The sequence below is a fragment of the Anolis carolinensis genome, chromosome 4 (assembly GCF_035594765.1).
Source record: "Anolis carolinensis isolate JA03-04 chromosome 4, rAnoCar3.1.pri, whole genome shotgun sequence".
In the NCBI taxonomy this organism is placed as follows: Eukaryota; Metazoa; Chordata; class Lepidosauria; order Squamata; family Dactyloidae; genus Anolis; species Anolis carolinensis.
Window position 1 is genome coordinate 311,942 of NC_085844.1, and position 14,904 is coordinate 326,845.

Below are 14,904 nucleotides of genomic sequence, written 5' to 3' on the forward strand. Positions count from 1 at the left end.
GGAAGGAGAAGAAGAGGAAGAAGGGAAGAGATGGAGGGTGGGGAGGAGGAGGAAGAAGGAGAATCACCGAATCATAGAATCATAGAATAGTAGAATTGGAAGAGACCTCATGGGCCATCCAGTCCAACCCCATTCTGCCAAGAAGCAGGAAATCGCATTCAAAGAAGAAGAGGAAATGGAGGGAGAGGAGGAGGAGGAAAAAGAAGGAGAAGAAAAAGGAGGAGAGGAGGAAGACGGGGAGGAGATGGAGTTCAAAGAGGAAAAGGAAGAATGAGAAGAGGAAGAAGGGGAGGAGATGGAGGATGGGGAGGAGGAAGAGGAAGGAGAAGAAGAGGAAATGGCAGGAGAGGAGGAGGAGGAAAAGGAAAAAGAAAAAGGAGAGGAGGAAGAAGGGGGGAGATGGAGTTCAAAGAGAAGGGAGAGGAAGGAGAAGGAGAAGAAAAGGAAGATGAAGAGGAGATGGAGGGTGGGGAGGAGGAAGAGGGAGGAGAAGAAGAGGAAATGGAGGGAGAGGAGGAGGAGGAAAAAGAAGAAGAAAAAGGAGGAGAGGAGGAAGAAGGGGGGAGATGGAGTTCAAAGAGGAAAAGGAAGAATGAGAAGAGGAAGAAGGGGAGGAGATGGAGGGTGGGGAGGAGGAAGAGGAAGGAGAAGAAGAGGAAATGGCAGGAGAGGAGGAGGAGGAAAAGGAAAAAGAAAAAGGAGAGGAGGAAGAAGGGGGGAGATGGAGTTCAAAGAGAAGGGAGAGGAAGGAGAAGGAGAAGAAAAGGAAGATGAAGAGGAGATGGAGGATGGGGAAGCGGAAGAGGGAGGAGAAGAAGAGGAAATGGAGGGAGAGGAGGAGGAGGAAAAGGAAAAAGAAAAAGGAGAGGAGGAAGAAGGGGGGAGATGGAGTTCAAAGAGAAGGGAAGGAAGGAGAAGGAGAAGAAAAGGAAGATGAAGAGGAGATGGAGGATGGGGAAGCGGAAGAGGGAGGAGAAGAAGAGGAAATGGAGGGAGAGGAGGAGGAGGAAAAAGAAGAAGAAAAAGGAGGAGAGGAGGAAGAAGGGGGGAGATGGAGTTCAAAGAGGAAAAGGAAGAATGAGAAGAGGAAGAAGGGGAGGAGATGGAGGGTGGGGAGGAGGAAGAGGGAGGAGAAGAAGAGGAAATGGCAGGAGAGGAGGAGGAGGAAAAGGAAAAAGAAAAAGGAGAGGAGGAAGAAGGGGGGAGATGGAGTTCAAAGAGAAGGGAGAGGAAGGAGAAGGAGAAGAAAAGGAAGATGAAGAGGAGATGGAGGATGGGGAAGCGGAAGAGGGAGGAGAAGAAGAGGAAATGGAGGGAGAGGAGGAGGAGGAAAAGGAAAAAGAAAAAGGAGAGGAGGAAGAAGGGGGGAGATGGAGTTCAAAGAGAAGGGAAGGAAGGAGAAGGAGAAGAAAAGGAAGATGAAGAGGAGATGGAGGATGGGGAAGCGGAAGAGGGAGGAGAAGAAGAGGAAATGGAGGGAGAGGAGGAGGAGGAAAAAGAAGAAGAAAAAGGAGGAGAGGAGGAAGAAGGGGGGAGATGGAGTTCAAAGAGGAAAAGGAAGAATGAGAAGAGGAAGAAGGGGAGGAGATGGAGGGTGGGGAGGAGGAAGAGGGAGGAGAAGAAGAGGAAATGGCAGGAGAGGAGGAGGAGGAAAAGGAAAAAGAAAAAGGAGAGGAGGAAGAAGGGGGGAGATGGAGTTCAAAGAGAAGGGAGAGGAAGGAGAAGGAGAAGAAAAGGAAGATGAAGAGGAGATGGAGGATGGGGAAGCGGAAGAGGGAGGAGAAGAAGAGGAAATGGAGGGAGAGGAGGAGGAGGAAAAGGAAAAAGAAAAAGGAGAGGAGGAAGAAGGGGGGAGATGGAGTTCAAAGAGAAGGGAAGGAAGGAGAAGGAGAAGAAAAGGAAGATGAAGAGGAGATGGAGGATGGGGAAGCGGAAGAGGGAGGAGAAGAAGAGGAAATGGAGGGAGAGGAGGAGGAGGAAAAAGAAGAAGAAAAAGGAGGAGAGGAGGAAGAAGGGGGGAGATGGAGTTCAAAGAGGAAAAGGAAGAATGAGAAGAGGAAGAAGGGGAGGAGATGGAGGGTGGGGAGGAGGAAGAGGAAGGAGAAGAAGAGGAAATGGCAGGAGAGGAGGAGGAGGAAAAGGAAAAAGAAAAAGGAGAGGAGGAAGAAGGGGGGAGATGGAGTTCAAAGAGAAGGGAGAGGAAGGAGAAGGAGAAGAAAAGGAAGATGAAGAGGAGATGGAGGATGGGGAAGCGGAAGAGGGAGGAGAAGAAGAGGAAATGGAGGGAGAGGAGGAGGAGGAAAAAGAAGAAGAAAAAGGAGGAGAGGAGGAAGACGGGGAGGAGATGGAGTTCAAAGAGGAAAAGGAAGAATGAGAAGAGGAAGAAGGGGAGGAGATGGAGGGTGGGGAGGAGGAAGAGGAAGGAGAAGAAGAGGAAATGGAAGGAGAGGAGGAGGAGGAAAAGGAAAAAGAAAAAGGAGAGGAGGAAGAAGGGGGGGAGATGGAGTTCAAAGAGGAAAAGGAAGAATGAGAAGAGGAAGAAGGGGAGGAGATGGAGGGTGGGGAGGAGGAAGAGGAAGGAGAAGAAGAGGAAATGGCAGGAGAGGAGGAGGAGGAAAAGGAAAAAGAAAAAGGAGAGGAGGAAGAAGGGGGGAGATGGAGTTCAAAGAGAAGGGAAGGAAGGAGAAGGAGAAGAAAAGGAAGATGAAGAGGAGATGGAGGATGGGGAAGCGGAAGAGGGAGGAGAAGAAGAGGAAATGGAGGGAGAGGAGGAGGAGGAAAAAGAAGAAGAAAAAGGAGGAGAGGAGGAAGAAGGGGGGAGATGGAGTTCAAAGAGGAAAAGGAAGAATGAGAAGAGGAAGAAGCGGAGGAGATGGAGGGTGGGGAGGAGGAAGAGGGAGGAGAAGAAGAGGAAATGGCAGGAGAGGAGGAGGAGGAAAAGGAAAAAGAAAAAGGAGAGGAGGAAGAAGGGGGGGAGATGGAGGATGGGGAAGCGGAAGAGGGAGGAGAAGAAGAGGAAATGGAAGGAGAGGAGGAGGAGGAAAAGGAAAAAGAAAAAGGAGAGGAGGAAGAAGGGGGGAGATGGAGTTCAAAGAGAAGGGAAGGAAGGAGAAGGAGAAGAAAAGGAAGATGAAGAGGAGATGGAGGATGGGGAAGCGGAAGAGGGAGGAGAAGAAGAGGAAATGGAGGGAGAGGAGGAGGAGGAAAAAGAAGAAGAAAAAGGAGGAGAGGAGGAAGAAGGGGGGAGATGGAGTTCAAAGAGGAAAAGGAAGAATGAGAAGAGGAAGAAGCGGAGGAGATGGAGGGTGGGGAGGAGGAAGAGGGAGGAGAAGAAGAGGAAATGGAGGGAGAGGAGGAGGAGGAAAAAGAAGAAGAAAAAGGAGGAGAGGAGGAAGAAGGGGGGAGATGGAGTTCAAAGAGGAAAAGGAAGAATGAGAAGAGGAAGAAGCGGAGGAGATGGAGGGTGGGGAGGAGGAAGAGGGAGGAGAAGAAGAGGAAATGGCAGGAGAGGAGGAGGAGGAAAAGGAAAAAGAAAAAGGAGAGGAGGAAGAAGGGGGGGAGATGGAGGATGGGGAAGCGGAAGAGGGAGGAGAAGAAGAGGAGGAGGAGGTGGAGGAAAAAGGAGGAGGAGAAGAGGATCCAGCCTGGAAGCAGAGCAGCTGAAACACTGAAGAGAGAGGCCTCCTGCTCCGGCCCTGCTCACGGACCCATGGAATAAGAAGAGCCCTGACGTGGGACCACTGCCCCCCCCCAAGGCACTGCCCCCTCCCCCTCCCCTCCCTCAGGTGCAGGCGGAGCCCTACCTTGACCGAGGGGGGAGCGGTGGGGGTCCCGACCCGGGCCTCCTCCTCCTCCTCTGCCGCCTCCCAGGCCTTCCGCAGGGGCTGCTCCTCCTCCTCCTCCTCCTCCGGTGCCCTCTCTGGCTCTTCCTCCTCCTGCTCCTCCTCCTCTTCTTCCTCTTCCTCTTCTTCTTCCTCTTCTTCCTCCTCCTCCTCCTCGCGGGGCCCCCCGTCCGCACCCAGGCCCTGCAGGAGGGCCACCACCGCCTCCGGCCGCGGCAGCTGTGCGATCCGGAAGTGCTTCTTGTAGTGGGGGGTGTCCTTGCGGATCAGGCGCTGCTTCCCCGCTGGGAAGGGGGGCTCCTCCTCCCCGGGACCCCGCTCGCCCTCCTCCTCCTCGTCCTCCTCTCCGCCGCGGATGCCTTCCGCAAAGTGCACCGTGGGCTGCGAGAGAGAGAGAGAGAGAGAGAAGGGCCCCAAAGGAGGGGGGTCAGGAGCTCAGGAAGAGGGTCTTGGGGACTGCAACCCCCCCCCCCCCCACCACCACCACCACCATGTGTGCTCTGGAACAGGCTGTGTCCGGAGCCCCATTGCCCGGATCCCATAAGTTGGCCCTGAACTCCCATGCCAAAGGTTCTAACGGGAGCCCAATACAGAGAGCGGTCAACCCTCCTGTTTAAGGAGCTCCACTGGCTGCCGCTTATTTTCCGGACCCAATTCAAAGTGCTGGTGATCACCTATAAAGCTCAAAACGGTTTGGGACCCATCTACCTTGGGGATCGTCTCTCCCCTACGAACCTGCATGGTCTCTTCGGTCATCGGGGGAGGCCCTCCTCTCGCTCCCGCCAGCATCGCAAGCGCGGTTGGTGGGGACGAGGGGCAGGGCCTTCTCGGTCGTGGCCCCCATCCCGGTCATGGAATTCGCTGCCTGGGGAGATCAGGCAAGCCCCCACCTTGATGGCATTTCGGAAGAGTCTGAAAACTTGGCTTTTCACTCAGGCCTTTGGTTAAGATCATCTTTTTCCCATCACAATTATTATGCTCCTCGACCTTTTGCACTGGTCGCTCTTCCCGATTCCTGATGGATTGATATTACTCAGGACTCCTCCCTACCGTACCTAATGTGACCTTAAATGATTTTAATGCACTTTATCTATTTATGAATTTGTTACCCATAACGTGCACCCTACACTTTGCTTATCCACTATTGCAACCTCATTGTTTTTAACCTGATGTTTTAATTCTGCGTTGTGTTTTTTAACTTATTGTGTATATTTTTTATTGGTTTTTGTTTTTGTCCTGATGTTTTATATTTTATCATTGTTTGTATTTTGATTTTGCTGTAAGCCACCCCGAGTCCCCTTCGGGGGAGATGGAGGCGGGATACAAATAAACGTATTATTATTATTATTATTATTATTATTATTATTATTATTATTATTATTATTATTATTATTAAAGGGGCCCAGGGGGGCTCCCCCATTCAACAACTATTTGTTAAGTTGCAGTTAGGTTGTTTATATTGTCTAATGTAAAATAATAAAATAATCACAATCACAGTAAATCAACAACATGGTTTCAACAGAATAAAAAGCATGGCCATTTAAAAAGGTGATACCATGACACTTCAGTCCATAGTCTTGGTGAGAGGGGTAATTTCATAGTGAAGGTGCTGGGACAGGCATGATAGCAATACTTAAAATTAACAATGACCATGATTGACATTATACAGTGGTAGATATATGGAAGAAGCATCTTGATATACTGTAGCACTTTATCTGTTATCTTGAGTTTACAATTTTTATAATGCACACTTCATTTAGTATATTATCATAACCTCGCTGTTTTTAATTCCATGTCTTATTAAGTGTGTTTTATATCTAGAGTTTAATGTTTAAATTGTATAATTTGTGTATGTTCTTGCTCACGGATACATTGTATATTGTTATTATTTTTATCTGATATTATCTGTGAACCGCCCCGAGTCCCCTTCGGGGGAGATGGAGGTGGGGTATAAATAAATTTATTATTATTATTATTATTATTATTATTATTATTATTATTATTATTATTATTATTAATGTGCTTTGTCTTGATGTAAACTGCTTGTATGGCAACCATTCAATGCCAAAAGAAATCCATACTGCTGGAAACTGCCCTGAGTCCCTTCAGGAAGATAAGGCGGACTATAAATAAAATATTATTATTATTATTTATTGCTAACTGCAAGGTGTTGTTAGCAGAAAGGAGCCAGCGCTCACTCGAGGAGCTTGAATCTTGGCTCAGCAAGAGACCTTTACGAAGAGGTGGACTTGGGCAAGTCACTCTCTCTCAGGCTCAAAAGAAGGAATTTGCACCTTAGGGTCACCTTAAGTTGGAAATGACCTGAAGGCAAATGACAATGAAAAATGGGATGATTGTAGGATTTACAGGCAAGGAGCAGCGGGCAAGAACGGATCCAGGACTCGAGCCTCCGGCAAGTGGACAACCCACCGCTGGGAGTGCCAGTGCGGCCACTGCCTCTGCCTTGGGAACAGCTCGTTATTTATTCATTTATTTACTTATTTACTGTCCTTCCTCCCCGCCCTTCCCTTCTCACCCCAGAAGGAAAGGGGGCTCAGGGCAGCTTACAAACTATGGCGATAATTCAGTGCCAGATTTAAACAATAGTAAGAGTAAAACGTATTATAAAACTGCAAAAAACATATCAGTTATAAATAATCTTTCAGATGATTAAAACATATCAAAGGTCCAGCACCAGCTGAGCTTTGTAAACACTACACCGACGGCATCCTTATGGGTCATATGAATCCCCAAAGGCTTGCTTATATGGCCAGGTCTGAAGATTTTCCCTGAATCTGAAGAGTGAGGGGGCTGTTCTGATGCCACTGGGGAGGGGGTTCCACAGCCACAGGAGGGGCCACCACCAGGAAGGAAGGCCCTGCCTCACTGCCCTCTCAGGGGAACCAGAGCCTGGTTCTTGGACGGACAACGGTCGGTCACCCTGGTGCCCAGGAGGGTCAGGGCAGAGGGCAGGGGCCAGGGTCCCTCTGGTTTGCTGGGGGCACATCCAGGCGCCCTTTAAGGCCGGCCATGGCACGCTGCAGGCAGAGCCTCCAAGGGGATCTGGAGCAGCCAGGCCTGGGAGGACCCTTCCGGCCACCGGGGCAGGTCAAGCGGATGGAAGGGTGACCCCAGGGATGGGACCAGCACATGGACACCCCTCCCAGGAGAGAGCCTTGTTAATGTGGGATTTGTGTATTGATAGTGTTTAAATGCAATTTGTGCCATGATTGTATCGCAACTGATTGCATCATCCAGAATGTACCATAGTGTGGAAAGAGTTAATTGCCAAGAAGTTATGATGACCTTGATGTGTGGCTGGAACTAGGGAGTATCCAGACACAAGTGTTTGTGCAAACTGATTGCGCCAGTTCAGTTGAGTTCTGCCTGCCTAGAGTTTGAGTCCTGTGCTCATCTGTTGTCTGTTAGTCTGTTTGTGTTGATACAGTAAAACTTTGTAAATAGTTTTACCAACGTCTCTTGAGTGTCTCTTCATTCTGTGCTCCACTGCTTCCATCCAATACTGCTGCGCTGCAAATACTCTGACAAGCCTCACCCTGAGCAGGAAGGGAAGGGGAGAGAGGCGGTTGGGAGGGACCCGGTGCCCTTCCGCAGGCCTCAGCAGAGGGTTGACCCCTGGGTGGGCAGGAAAGTCTTCTAGATCCCTTAGATCATCTGGTGGGGCCCTGCTCTCGGTCCCACCAGCCTCACAGGTGGGAACGAGGGACAGGGCCTTCTCAATGGTGGCTCCTTGGCTGTGGAATGCCCTCCCCAGCAACATTCAGCAGATTCCAACTCTTCTGGGCTTCAGAAAAGCCTTAAAGACATGGTTGTGAATGCAAGCATTTAATGAATGAGAACATTGATTTCACATGGTCTGGGCTAAGATTTACGTATGAGGATTTTGGATGAATGGATTTTAACCTGGATATGTTTTAAATTTTGTATGATGTGTTGTTATTCTGTAATGTTACATTGTTTTTATATGAACTGTTGTTTTGTTGTATTGTTTGCAGGCATTGAACTTTTGCCTATTTATTGTAAGCCGCCTTGAGTCCCCTCGGGTGGGAAAGGCGGGGTAAAAGTGCTGTAAATAAATAAGTAAATACATTCTGTGCATCACTGGCCCTGCAGAACCTCCTGCTCCAGGGCAAATGGACAGCAGCCCAGGTGCCTTGGCAGGATGGCCACAGATGTGGACAGGGGCCCCATCACTGACCAGTGAATGGCTCCGCGGGGGCCCCGTCACCCCACCCCACAAGACCTGACCCTGGCCCACAACGGAGGCCCCTCTTCGCCCACCCCACGGTTCCTACCTCGTTGTACTCTGCTTCATCTTCCTCCTCCTCCTCCTCCTCCTCCTCTTGGCCCGTTGCCGCCTCCTGCAGCACAGCCAGCTCCTGCTGCGGCCGCCCCTTCTCCTCGGCCCCGGGGCCCCCCGTCCCCTCGTTGCCCCCTCTCGATGCCACTGGCGCCGCCTCGTCTTCCTCCTCCTCGGGGTGGCCGCTGGTGGAGACGGTGCTGCCGGAGAGGCGCGAGTCCTCGCTGCGGTTGGAAGTCGCGCTGTGGCGCTTCTGCAAAGACAGCGCAGAGCACGTCAAGAGTGTCAGAAGTATTACACTTTAACTACTGTATATACTCGAGTATAAGCCGGCCTGAATATAAGCCGAGGCACCTAATTTTACCACAAAAAAACTCGGAAAACATTGACTCAAGTATAAGCCAAGGGTGGTAAATTTCAGAAATAAAAATAGATACCAAAAAAAATTACATTAATTGAGGCATCGGTAGGTTAAATGTTTTTGAATATTTACATAAAGCTCAAATTTAAGATAAGACTGTCCAACTCTGATCAAATCATTATTCTCATCTTCTTCAATATAAATGTGCTTACGCATCCTTTTAATAATAATAGAGTAAAACAATACATGTAATAATAATAATAATAAAAATACAGGAAAATAACACAATAAAAATAGAGTTAAACATGTTATTACAGCCATTAACATAGATCCCTTCTCTTCCCCCACCACCATCTCCCTTGGATATTTTTGGCTCTCTTTGAAACCTTAGAAGAGATGGGTGTTAAGAGGACTCATACCCAGTTCTTAACTATTGAAAAATGCAGTTATTTTTAACGTGAATAAACTCTGCATCTTTGCTTCCTAAGCTCTACATTCTTTACAGCCACATGGCACTTCATGCTCTGCTTGCTGTGAGCCGAATGCTCAACTATAAGTATCCTGTCTTTTACTTAATTTGGATGCTCTGCTGTTTTTGGGTCGTTTTCCCTAACACGCGAGCCCCACTCGCAGGCCCCACCCCGCCTCACCTCTGAACCAAGGTCCCCCCTCCCGGCCGCCGTCTTGGCCTCGCTGCGCCGGCCCTCCATCACCTTCTTCATGGACTTCAGCTCGCTGGGGTGCGGGGTCGCCCTCCGCTGCAGGCCCTGACGGGTGGAGAAGTGGGGGGGGGGGGTGTCATGAGATGGACAGGCCTTTAATGGTTCGCAATCACCTGGACAGCCAGAGCCAGGGCCCCTCTGCCCCCACCCAGCGCCAGGAGAGGGGAGGAGAGGCCGGCCCCAGCACTCAGGGCAGAAAGGGTTGCCATCGAAGACTGTTTGTAAGCTTCAAGTAGTCCAACGGGCAGAACCGGGCTGTGGCGCAGCTGGCTAGTAACCAGCTGCTATAAATCACTACTGACCGAGGGGTCATGAGTTCGAAGCCCGGGTCGGGTTAAGCCTCCGACCATTAATAGCCCCGGCTTGCTGTTGACCTATGCAGCCCCGAAAGACAGTTGCATCTGTCAATTAGGGAAATTTAGGGACGCTTTGTGCGGGAGGCTAATTTACAACACCATAAAACTGCCAGCAAAACACGAGGAAAGGAATGAGGAAGTACAGCCACGACTGGACGGTGAAGCAACAGCTCCCCCTGTGGCCGGAATTGTGAAGCTGGAAAAATGTTAAAAATGCCACTGAGTCTGTCTAATGTATGTTGTTTGTCTGTTGGCATTGAATGTTTGCCATATATGTTTTCATTGTAATCTGCCCCGAGTCCCCTTCGGGGTGAGAAAGAAGGGCGGAATATAAATACTGTAAATAAAGTAAATAAATAAATAAACCGGAGCGGCGTACCGGGAGCATGCAACTCCTCTCTTGCATCAGCTCCACTGGCTGCCAGTCTGCTTCCAAGCACAATTCAAAGGGCTGGCTTGTGCCTATAAAACCATTCCGGCCTAGCCTTCCTGTCCGAATGTATCCCCCTTTATGAACTAGTTTGAGTGCTAAGATCTTCTGGGGAGGTCCTGCTCTCGGTCCCACCGCCTTCACAAGCACGATTGATGGAAACGAGAGGCAGGGCCATCTTGGTGGTGGCTGCTTGGCTGTGGAACTCCCTCCCTAGTGAGATGAAATTGGCTCCTCCCTCCCGGCATATCAGAAACAAGTTAAGACGGCTATTCGAGCAGACCTTCAGGGAATGACAGAAATGAAACAGCCCGATTGTGACTAAGGATTGGTGCAATGTGGTATCGTGTATCGGATTTATCATGCTTAATAGGTGACTGGCTTTAAACTGTATCTTATGTTTACTGTTTTAATGATTTTATGTTATGTTTTAACAGTTTGGATAATTGAGGTATTTTTTGTGTGTGTCAGGAGTTGCTTCTGGAGTGAGAGAATTGGCCGCCTGCAAGGACGTTGCCCAGGGGACATTGCCCGGATGTTTTGAAGTTTTACCATCCTTGTCGGGGGCTTCTCTCATGTCCCCGCATGGAGCTGGAGCTGAGAGAGGGAGCTCATCCGCGCGCTCTCCCCGGGTGGGATTCGAGCCTGGCAGCCTTCAGGTCAGCAACCCAACCTTCAAGTCACAAGGCTTTTATCCCCTAGGCCACCGGAGGCTCCTATTGAGGCATTGAATGTTTGCCTAAATATATGATGTACCCCACTCTGAGTCCCTTGCAGGGTAAAAAGAAAGGGATATGAACAAAGTAAATAAATAAAGAAAGGGCAGCCTGCTTCTTGGCAGAACGGGGTTGGACTGGATGGCCCACGAGGTCTCTTCCACCTCTAGGATTCTATGAGCTGGTGTGACCCCGGGAGCCCACTCACCCTCCTTTCTGCCCCCGCTTCGTCTTCGTCCTCCTCCTCGCCCGTTTTGGGGTCGTCCATGAACTGGATCACGCTGACCCGGTTGAGGTTGGTGTCCGTCCAGCTGTCGTCCACGCTGCTCTGCAGGAGGTTCTCTGGGAGAAAGAAAGAAGGAAAAGGAAGGCATGAGCGGGGCTGAGGCGCAAAGGGTCCCGGCCCCTTGGTCTCCCCCCATGGCCGCCCCCCCGCTTTACCGAGGCTGGGGGAGGGCTGCTGGGGCAGGAGGTAGCAGGTCAGCACTTTCTGGCCGGTCTTCTCGTCGTCCTCCGTCTGGAACTTGAGCATGGGCTGCGACTGGTTCTCGGCCAGCCAGAGCGCCTTCAGGTTGAGGCTGGTCAGCGCAAAGGGCAGGTGCTGCAGCCTGGGCAGGAGGCGGGGCAGGGGTCACAAAGGGGTCACTGGACAAGACCAAACTCCCAAGCCCCGCCCCCTCACCCCCCTGGCTGACATCCCCCCCCCCCCCCGGTCACCTATGGGATGGAGCCAAATATACTGTAGAGTCTTACTTATCCAACATAAACGGGCCGCCAGAACGTTGGATAAGCGAATATGTTGGATAATAAGGAGGGATTAAGGAGAAGCCTTTAAAACATAAAATTAGGTTATGATTTTACAAATTAAGCACTAAAACATCATGTAATACAACAAATTTGACAGAAAAAGTAGTTCAATATGCAGTAATGCTGTGTAGTAATTACTGTATTTACGAATTTAGCACCAAAATATCACGATGTTTTGAAAACACTGACTATAAAAATGCTTTGGATAATCCAGAACGTTGGATAAGTGAGTGTTGGATAAGTGAGACTCTCCAGTACTAATAAGAACAGAAGGGAACCCTAAAAGCACCGCCAAGCCCCCAAATGAGCCAAGTGTCACAGAACATGATATATGGTTTGAATGAATTGTATGAAAGGTGTACGAATGGGGCCCAGTTTGGCTGAAGACACAATTCTAAGGAATTAAGTCCTATAATGACAGAATCATGAACTACACTCTGGAACTGTAATGAAACATTGCTGAAGAGGCCCGTGATGAAGGATTAACTGTTGAACTTTTGGGAAAAAACGTGTTTACATTAATCAGAGACAATGGCACTTTTAAGTTAAGGAAATGTTTACAAAATTCTTTATGTTAAGAAGGAAGACATCTTTCCACCATGTCCTGTATCAATTTAATGATACAATAATATTTAATAATAACATATTATACTAATATTATATTGTAATATTAATAATAATATTATGATGTCATACAATGTAATAATTATAATTCACTATTATAATTGTATATTTATATTACATGCAATATTACTAATAATATTGCAACATAGTCGTATAATATAATATATTGTATGTATATTTACTTGTAAACTGCCCTGAGTCCCCTTTGGGGTGAGAAGCGCGGGATATAAATGTCGCAAATAAATAAATAATAAATAAGGAAATCAACACAGAGCTGCTTGCGTTTGCTAACTCCAATCAAGAAGAGTCAACATCTGCCCGGAAACTGAGATGGAATCAACATTTTCCAGCATGGAAGACGTCTGTCAGTAATTTTCAACTTTGGGGTAACATCAGAAAATGTTGCTATGTATTTGGGAGAGGCAGGTCTGGCCACTTTGGGCCTTTTTCTCAAGAGGAAGAGTGCATTTAACATTACAGGGAGAAAACATAGATCTCATCCTTGACATTGTTCTTAGGGAAAGAGCAGTTCTGAAGTCTTAGAAGCATTTTAGGGGTTTTGCAGATTTGCAAGGAAGCAGCCTGGCCTGAGGGATGTTCTCCAAGGAGGGAGAAAAGCATCGGGTAATATCCGGATGCATGAGGATGAATGGATATGTTGTGTGTGTGAATGCTGAGTAAAAATGTAAAACCCTCCTAATGTAACCGTATGTTGTTGTGAATCCAATGTAGTTACACGGAATCTGTATGTCCAATGTTGTTCTTTGTGTAAAGGTTCTGTCTAAGTCCTGATATGCCCTCTCACATTGGAAATTGCAATATAAAGACCCTTTGTTTAAAAAGTATTCATGACTCAAAGCTTGTGAATATGCAATACTGCAGAAACAAGAACAGAGGGGAACCCCAAGCGCCCGCGCGCCCGCCCGCCCCGCTTCCCCCGGGCTCACTGGTTCCCGGCCACGTCCAGGACGTGGAGCTCCGTGGTGCCGGCCAACTCCGCGGGGAGGAGCTCCAGGCGGTTGTCGCGCAGAGAGAGGACGTTGAGGCTGCTGCAGCCGCCGATCTCCGGGGGGAGGGCCACCAGCCGGTTCCGGTCCGCGTTGAGGTTGGTCAGCTTGGTCAGCTTCCCCAGGGCCTTGGGCAGGGCCTGGAAAGAGGCCGCAGGGGGTCAGCAGAGGCAGAGCCCCTGCCCTCCAACCCACCCCGCGAAAGGTCCATGGGCCAAGGAGAAGCCCGGCCCTCGGACAGACCCACCGGCAGCAGGTTTTCGGTGAGGATGAGCTCCGAGAGGTTTGTGCAGTCTCCAATGGCTTCGGTCAGCTCCACCAGCCGGTTCTGGTCCACTTTCAGGATGGAGAGCTGCTTCAACTGACCTGGGCACAGGGAAGCAGGGTCACAATTTATATATTCATCGTAAGCCATTCTGCTTATGTTTACACCTCAGCTTTTTCTCTGCATCCTTTTAGTCTGCCTTGCTACAAGCGCCACTTCTGGGGGACATAAATCCATGGACCTTTCGGAGTCCACCATCATAGCCTCCCGCCTCCATCTATCCATGTGCCTCCCCAATGCACAAGCATGCATGCATATATTTATTTATTTTATTTACAGTATTTATATCCCGCCCTTCTTTCTCACCCCGAAGGGGACTCAGGGCAGATCACATCTATATATATAAAAGAGTGATGGCAACAGGGCAGTGGTCAAAACAACAAAAGTACAGGCCCCGCAACCTCGAAATTTGACAACACAACCCATCATCCATGCCTCCAGGTTGATACAACAAAAAGAAAAGAAAAATAAAGTCCTAATTAGAGGGAGAGCAATAATTTTTTTTATCCAATTGCTGCCAGTTTAGAGGGCTAATCTCTGCCCACTTGGTTGCCTAGCAACCAGCCAAGGGACAGCCAGGCTTCAGTTAGGGGACAGGCAGATGTAGGCCTCACTTAGACTTCTTCCACAGATTATCTGATTTTAACTGGATTATATGGCAGTGTAGACTCAAGGCCCTTCCACACAGCTATATAACCCATTTATAATCTTACATTATCTGCTTTGCACTGGATTATCTTGACTCCACACTGCCATATAATCCACTTCAGTGTGCATTTTATACAGCTGTGAAGAAGGGGCCTCATATAATCCAGTTCTAAGCAGATAATGTAAGATTATCAATATACAGTAGACTCTCACTTATCCAACATAAACAGGCCGACAGGATAAGTTAATATGTTGGATAATAAGAAGGGATTCAGGAAAAGCCGATTAAACATCAAATTAGGTAATCGTTTTACAAATTAAGCACCAAAACATCATATTATACAACAAATTTGACAGAAAAAGTAGTTCCATGCGCAGTAATGCTATGTAGTAATTACAGTAGAGTCTCACTTATCCAACACTCGCTTATCCAATGTTCTGGATTATCCAATGCATTTTTGTAGTCAATGTTTTCAATATATCGTGATATTTTGGTGCTAAATTCATAAATACAGTAATTACTACATAGCATTACTGTGTATTGAACTACTTTTTCTGCCAAATTTGTTGTCTAAGATGATATTTTGGTGCTTCATTTGTAAAATCATAACCTAATTTGATGTTTAATAGGCTTATCCTTAATGCCTCCTTATTATCCAACATATTCGCTTATCCAATATTCTGCCAGCCTGTTTATGTTGGATAAGTGAGACTCTACTGTACTGTATTTACAAATTTACCACTA

General features: G+C 48.3%; 1 protein-coding gene across 9 annotated transcripts in view; it reads right to left on the reverse strand.

The window, feature by feature from the left end:
- Positions 1–14,904, reverse strand: part of scrib (scribble planar cell polarity protein) — a 92,164-nt gene that overhangs the window by 55,727 nt on the left and 21,533 nt on the right. For all 9 annotated transcript variants that reach the window (XM_062979301.1, XM_062979303.1, XM_062979299.1 and 6 more), the window contains exons 9-15: positions 13,434–13,552; positions 13,127–13,326; positions 11,190–11,356; positions 10,957–11,090; positions 9,175–9,291; positions 8,159–8,416; positions 3,804–4,223 (exon numbers count right to left, since the gene is read on the reverse strand). In XM_062979301.1, the coding sequence (XP_062835371.1) occupies positions 3,804–4,223; positions 8,159–8,416; positions 9,175–9,291; positions 10,957–11,090; positions 11,190–11,356; positions 13,127–13,326; positions 13,434–13,552 (1,415 nt within the window). The remainder of the gene's footprint in view (positions 1–3,803; positions 4,224–8,158; positions 8,417–9,174; positions 9,292–10,956; positions 11,091–11,189; positions 11,357–13,126; positions 13,327–13,433; positions 13,553–14,904) is intronic.